The sequence below is a fragment of the Acinonyx jubatus genome, chromosome D1 (genome assembly GCF_027475565.1).
Source record: "Acinonyx jubatus isolate Ajub_Pintada_27869175 chromosome D1, VMU_Ajub_asm_v1.0, whole genome shotgun sequence".
NCBI classification, from domain to species: domain Eukaryota; kingdom Metazoa; phylum Chordata; class Mammalia; order Carnivora; family Felidae; genus Acinonyx; species Acinonyx jubatus.
Genome location: NC_069390.1, coordinates 52,668,786 through 52,675,895, shown reverse-complemented (window position 1 = coordinate 52,675,895; position 7,110 = coordinate 52,668,786). Strand labels below are relative to the sequence as shown.

Below are 7,110 nucleotides of genomic sequence, written 5' to 3'. Positions count from 1 at the left end.
AGACAGCTTCATTAGTAAAAATTCTAACTTTCTGAGTTAAAATATTTTCCTCTGGCCTTACCTGGCAATGGATCTCAGCTCTGGCGTCATGCAGTTTTTAAGTCCTATTCCTACCCCATAATATTCACGATATATATGAAGGTAACATTCAGGCATTCTAGGTACCTTCACTACAGATTCAGAGAAGTCTTTTTCTTGGGAATTTTTTACTATTTGTTGATCAAGGAGCAAGAGAAAATAAAAGGGTAGGCATGGCAAGAAGATAATCAAAGACATAGTTCCAGCTAGAGTTTAGCTTTAGAAAGGAAAGAGTTGGTATTTGCCTGTGGTCTGCTTCCTGGGGAGCAGGGACCATAATCTTGGTGAAGCAGTTCCAATTGACTTGAGAATAATAACCTGAATTAAGCAGCAAATGTGAGTGATGAGTAGCTAACACTCATAAGGGGCAAAGAGTAGGTACACAGTTCTATAAAGTGATATGGACAAAGCAGCAATCACATCAATAGCATCTTCTGTATATTCTTTCTCCTGACTCATCTACTTCCTTCTTTGCCCCATTTGTAATGTAATGTAATGTAATGTAGACACAGTGTCCACCCTGGGAGGATATTTTGACTTGAGTCACTTTCTCTTCCCAACTCATCAGAAAATCTCAACCAAAATGTGCAAATCTGTTCCTTCAATCCCTCAAGTTTTGTTCATAATAAAAGGATGGAGGAAAAAAAAAACATTTCTTCCATTCAGACAGACCAGTTAGCCATTGGTAGATGTTCTGGATATGGTACCAACATCAGAGCTAACAGTGGAATAGTAGGATATGAATGAGGGCAAAGATGGAAGGGAACACTGACTATGTCTATTTCCTCTTTTTTATCCATTGTTCCTCTTATCACAAACTAGTTTTTCATAAGTTAGCAGTGTCTTGGGAAATAAATACACCTTATTTTTTTAATATTTTTTAAAATATTTATTTTTGAGAGACAGAACACAAGCGGGGAGGGGCAGAGAGAGAGACAGAATTCAAAGCAGGCTCCAGGCTATGGGCTGTCAGCACACAGCCTGACATGGGGCTTGAACCCACAAACTGTGAGATCATGGCCTGAGCCAAAGTCAGACACTTAACTGACTGAGCCACCCAGGTTCCCCAAGCTTATAATTCTTGAGACAAATTCATGGTCATTTGATGGAGAGGGGAGGAATCAATGATATGGTGGGGATGATACGTGATTACAACACTGAGTGAGGAAGAATTCATACTTCTTTACTGGAAAGTTACAGAACATCAGTGGTCAGACATACAGGTTCCCACAATTTGTGTGAATTCTGTGGAGCAGTTCATGGGAATGACATTGTATATAAACAGACCAAACTTTATTTCATGCAAACCAACTCATTATTTTATATCCTTATAACTCCGTTCCTATCTGCCACCTTTCTAAAACCCTAAAGATACGTATTATAAATACATTATAGACACAACTATAAACACCCATGGTGTTGTTATCACAAAAATTGAGTGGCAAACAGATATTAAATATACAATAATTTTCTTTAAGAAGAATTGCACAAACTAGATTAGACCAAAGACCTGAGCTTACAGAGATAATATAGGGAAATTTTTAGCTCTACTTTGACAATTATTTTACCAAGAGATTTGATCATGGGTGTTTGATATGAGATTTCTTTGCTCCACTGCCAAAACCCAGATTTCTTACATTCTGTGCGAGGGACTAGGATGGTTAGTAAAAAGGCGAAGAAAGCCACTCCGGATCTGCTTGGTCTTGACACTATAGAATATAGGATTCATTAGTGGAGGGAAAAGAAAATATACATAGCTCATAGTGAGGTGGACAATATGTGGAACCTGCTTCCCAAACCGATGAATCAGAGACAATCCAATGACTGTGACATAGAAAACCAGGACAGAGCAGATATGGGAGACACAGGTGTTGAAGGCCTTGGCCCTCTCTTCTTTGGAGGCAATTCTCAGGACACTCTTGAGTATCAATACATAGGAGATGAGGATGATCAGAGAATCCAGCACAAATATAAAGACTACAAGCACAACTGGATACAGCCGATTGAAGGTGGTGTCAGCACAGGCCAGTTTGATGACATCCTGGTGAAGGCAGAATGCATGAGAGAGGACATGGGAATGGCAATAGGGAAAAAAATAAAGGGGTACAATTGGAGGGATAACAGATACAAACCCCCTCAGCAGAACTCCCAGTCCAATTTTCAGCACTTGAGTATAAGTGAGTATGGAGGTATATCTAAGGGGGTTGCGAATGGCAATAAAACGATCATAAGCCATAGCAAGCAAAACACCAGACTCTACAAAGGCAAGTGAGTGTATAAAGTAGGCTTGAGAAAAACAGGCTACTTTCCCAATCTCCCTGTGATCCAACCAGAGGACTCTGAGCACCGTAGGCATCGTGGTTAAGGTCAGCCCTAAGTCTGTGGCTGCTAGCATGGCCAGGAAATAGTACATAGGTTCATGAAGATTGTGATCTTCCTTAATGAGAAGGAGGAGGGTGCTGTTGCCTAAAAGGACAGAGATGTAGATGAAAAAGAAGGGTGTGGAAATCCAGTGGTGAGCTGCCTCCAAGCCTGGGAAACCAGTCAACAGGAAGGAACTGGAATTTCCGTTCGGCCTCTCGTCGGGTTTATCCAAAGACATGTCTTTTTTTTCTGTTATTACCACAGAAATACAGCTCCACTTTCAAGGTATCCCTCCAACTATATCGTCTCAGAATTCTTTCTAAAGGTAATAATGACATCAATATAAGCTATTGTTTCTCAAAACATATTCTCAAAACAAGTTGTATCTTCTGTGTTCTTAACTGCATATTCCTGGGACCATCCCTTAACTACTTAATTAAATCCTTGGTGTTTCATACGGTCATCTGCATTTTAACAGTCTCCCCAGGAAATGTTTAATCCATACTACATTTAGAAACCATCTATATCAACTATTCAGACTTCACAGAAAAAGCCCTATTTTGTGGATTTCAAGGAACCCAACCTTGACCTAACTATACTTGTCTTCATGGTGATTCCTAACTCACATTATCCTGTATATGTGTGACTTTGAATTCTCAACAAAAGTTCCAGGGGTCTAAGAGAAAAAAAAGGCATGGAAAGAAAAGCTGTACCACTACCACTGTTGCTAAGGAGCAGACAGATATGAGGAAGAGGTGCTGTGCCTTCCCAATTCATGGATCTGTGTTGGAAAAACAAACATTACATTTTAATTAGCCTCCCCCTGGATACTACATAACTTTTAAATATCACTACAATAGCCTAATTTTAAGTTAGATAATTATAGACCCTGGAGCTGGAATAAATACTTAAGCAAGCCAAGGACATGGCTCATTGACTTTATCCTTCAGTTTGAAAAAAAAAAATTATCTTATTTCCATGTAATTTCCTTCTCCCTCCCCATTATTTTTCTGTAGACCCACCCTAGTAACTCCCTAAAACCTGATTTCTCCCCTTTCAAGCTCTCCATTTGTGTGAAACATCCACCTTCTTGATCTCCTTCCTTCTATATCCAGCTGTGGGCTTCTGAACCTGTCCTACCCGTAATAAATGAGAGCCCTTCTGCTGCTTAAACAGAGTTGCTTGTTAGTGGAAGGAAGAGTTATGTCCCTTAAGAAGGTTTCATTGTCTCTTCTGCTACTAGATTATGGACTACTTGAATATAGAAACTATGTTTTATTTGCCTTACTCAACACCTAGTGAAGTACCAAACATGTTGTGTATACATACACACATATTACATACATACATCAATTATATGTAAATACATGTATACATACATACACATATACATGCATACACATACATTTATACAATTATGCATATATACATTAATTCACCCAATATGTTTTCAGCATCCACTATGTGATAGGGATGGCATATTAAGTACTGGGATTAAATGCTAATAAGACAAAGTCATGGATTTTATAAGCCATAAATTAGGTTAGAAAATAAATAAGAAATATTTAGATAAATATAAGTGCAATTTTAAAATAAAACAGCACTATTTAATAGAGATTGATTGGGATGATATTGCATACAGTTTATTAATTTGGATGATCTGTCTCTGAGGAGGTGACATTTGAGCTAAAACCTGAATAACAATGAAGGTTGGCCATATGAAGATCGGGAGGAAGACTCTTCCATTTAAAAGGGAAAATTAGCATGTCTGTAGCTTGGTGAGCAAACAAGACAGAGACAATAGGTACTTTCAGAGACCTAGGTGGTGGTCAAGGGTCTTCTTATAGATAACATAGGGCCTTATAGACAACACTGGAACTCTATTTTACTACAAATGTGATGAAAACACATTGGACAATGTAAAAATCACAGTGGAGGAGGGCATAGTGACATACTGAAATCTGCATTCTTAAATTATCAGTTGGAATGCTTTGTGAGGAATGGATAATCAAGCAAGATCCAAGAAAGGATAGTAGTTAGAACACTATCAAAATAATCCAAGCTGGGAATGGTGATTATGACTAGGAAAGCAGTGGAAATAAAGAAAATTTAAACAGATATAGATACATTTTTTAGGTGGTACCAAGATTTGCTGATATATTGGAAATGGGAATGAGGGAGAAACAAAATAAGACTGGCTCATTTCTTTGTGTGTGTGATTTATGGCTTGAGCAAATGGAAGGATGGTGAGGTCATTTCCTCAATGGAGTAAGTCTGAAAGACATATATTTACTCACAAGGAAATCAAGAGTTATCAGTAAATATGGTTGAATTGGAGCAAATGGATGTCCTTTTTTTTTCTTTTTACATACCAGAACAGTTTATTCAAGCTTTTTTCCTAACTTAAAAACAGATATTCTCATTCAAGTATGCTTCTTTGAAGTTATTTTGCCAGTGGAAACCAACACCCTTAAGATGTTCTCAAAGAAAACCATCCTCTTACCTTGTACCTGTACAGATGAGATTGAACTGCAAGCTTCTAGCAATGAAGTGGTGCCAGACAACTGGGCATGAGATGTGGATTTAGCCCTTTGGGGCTGACACTAAGCAACATAAAATTGGCAGAATCATTTCTCATTCTCCACACTCTGTCTTCAGGATTAAGATACATAAATTTAGAGTTTATTGAAAATATAATGAGTATTGTTAATTTTTCAGTCACTGGATACAAAGATAATCCCACATAGGTGTTCCTCTTCTTAGGTATTCTAAATACAACCTCATTCCCCTTACTTCTCTGACTCTTAAGCAATGATCTTAACCCAATGTCTTAAGGCAATTTTGTGAAGAATTCTCATTGTAAAAGAATATGTAACACAGTAATATAAATCACGGTAAAGCTACTAAAAATGGAGGAGAACCATTCTATTTTTCCAATAACCTTCAATTCAGCTTCCTCTTCTCTATTTCCAAGAATTCCATTCAGATCTAACTTGTACTTGGTGCTATGAGAAATTCACATGTGTTCAGCTAGGAGCTTCTCTTAGTTTCTGAGAAGTACATTGAGGAATGATTCAAAAGCTGAGTAAAGACCATAGGGGAGGAAAGAGGTTATGAAAATTTGGAATAGCACTAAGAAGAAGAATATATAGTTGACTAAATTCAGGCAATCTTCTACCATTTACAGCTATAACCATTCTCTACCTCATTTCCATATAGTGTGGGATTAGAGGTGCCTCTGTGATCATCCCCTAGAAAGGACAGGAGACATGTGAGAGGGCCAACCATATTCATACCATGGAGCACGGCAGGTGTCTCATATGCCCAGATACCTTTCCAAGTGCTACCAAATTCACTGAGATCTGTGTACTCATAGAGAGCCATAAGCTATAAAAATCCTTTCTTTCTTCTTCCCTCTGTTTTCTCTCTAGATAAGCTTATAGAGGAGTGCCCTAGTACCCTTTCCTATATATGCTGGGTGTTTGCCCATACTCACATGCTGCCTCGCTTGGATGTTAGGGATAAAGAACGGTGTTCTTGGGTCCTGCCTGGGGACTCAGATCACATGGCTCCTTTTCAAAGTCAGTTAAGAGATGCAGTCAGTTGAGGCTATTAATGAAGAAAGCACCTCCCCAGAGTTTTCCCTTTTCCAGCCACTGTAGCTCTTAAAAAGCATTTTCTCTATCTTAACCCCTCCTGCGAAAGAGATGGAACATTTAACTAATCTCTCCAAGGTCTTAAAGCATCTTCTCCCAATCAGGTAAGGGGTTAACAGAGCCTCAGGTGGCAGCTTTATGTGTGAGAAATCAGAGTGCTTGTCTTTGTGGCCCCAGCAGACCTTGGTATCACCTATGGGAGACCATTTATCCTCCACATCTACTTCAAAGGTCAAATCTCTCCCAGTTGATCTCAGGAGAAAACTTAATGCATCTTATTAGCCTAAGGCTTTTGAATTAATTATATTTTCTGCTTGGTTTATCTCAAAGCTAGCTTGAAAGTGGAAAATTAGGTAGACTGGAGTCAATATATAAAAGTCAGTCAGCCTCCTCTAGTAACTAACATGAATCTTCAGTCCTCATTTTTCCCTGATTGGCTTCACATCGCCAGAATTTTTGTTTGCTGGAAATGACATGAACATACCTATAACACAGTGCATGCCTCATCACTTTAGCCCCAAGGATGATAATATCTGTGGTTTCTCCTTTGACCATGCATGGCAGGAACCATCTTTCCTGTTACTGGTTTTAGAGGAAAAGAAACATATAGTACTCATGAACAAATTTCCTGTCCCTAAAGATCTGTTTGGGATTCTACCATGTTTTGTTAGGATTAAAGCAATGTTTAATGCAAATCTGAGATGCAAATGACTACTCTTAGAATCATCAGCTGGCTACTAACTGTGATAGGCTGAATTGTGTCAACTTGAAAATATTCGTATGTTGAAGTCGTAACTCTCAGTACCTCAGAATGTGACTGCATTTGGAGCTATGCATTTAGGGAGGTTATTAAGTTAAAATGAGACTGTTAGACTGGGCCCTAATGCAATCTGACTTGTGTCCTCAGAGGAAGAGGAAATTTGGGCATGGAGACAGACAACAGAGTGCACAGAGGAAAAGCCTTGTGAAGACACGGGGAGAAGATGGTCATCTACGAGGCAAGAGAGGCCTC

General features: G+C 38.7%; 1 protein-coding gene across 1 annotated transcript; it reads right to left on the bottom strand.

The window, feature by feature from the left end:
• Positions 1-1,569: 1,569 nt before the first annotated feature.
• LOC106966028 (olfactory receptor 51B5) lies at positions 1,570-3,069 on the bottom strand. The gene has a single exon (XM_015062112.2). It carries the CDS (start codon positions 2,678-2,680, stop codon positions 1,712-1,714), a length of 969 nt encoding a protein of 322 aa, XP_014917598.1. The 5' UTR covers positions 2,681-3,069; the 3' UTR covers positions 1,570-1,711.
• Positions 3,070-7,110: the final 4,041 nt, after the last annotated feature.

Excerpts from the sequence above, each read along its gene's own strand:
- LOC106966028 (XM_015062112.2), bottom strand. The coding sequence starts at position 2,680 with ATGTCTTTGGATAAACCCGACGAGAGGCCGAACGGAAATTCCAGTTCC.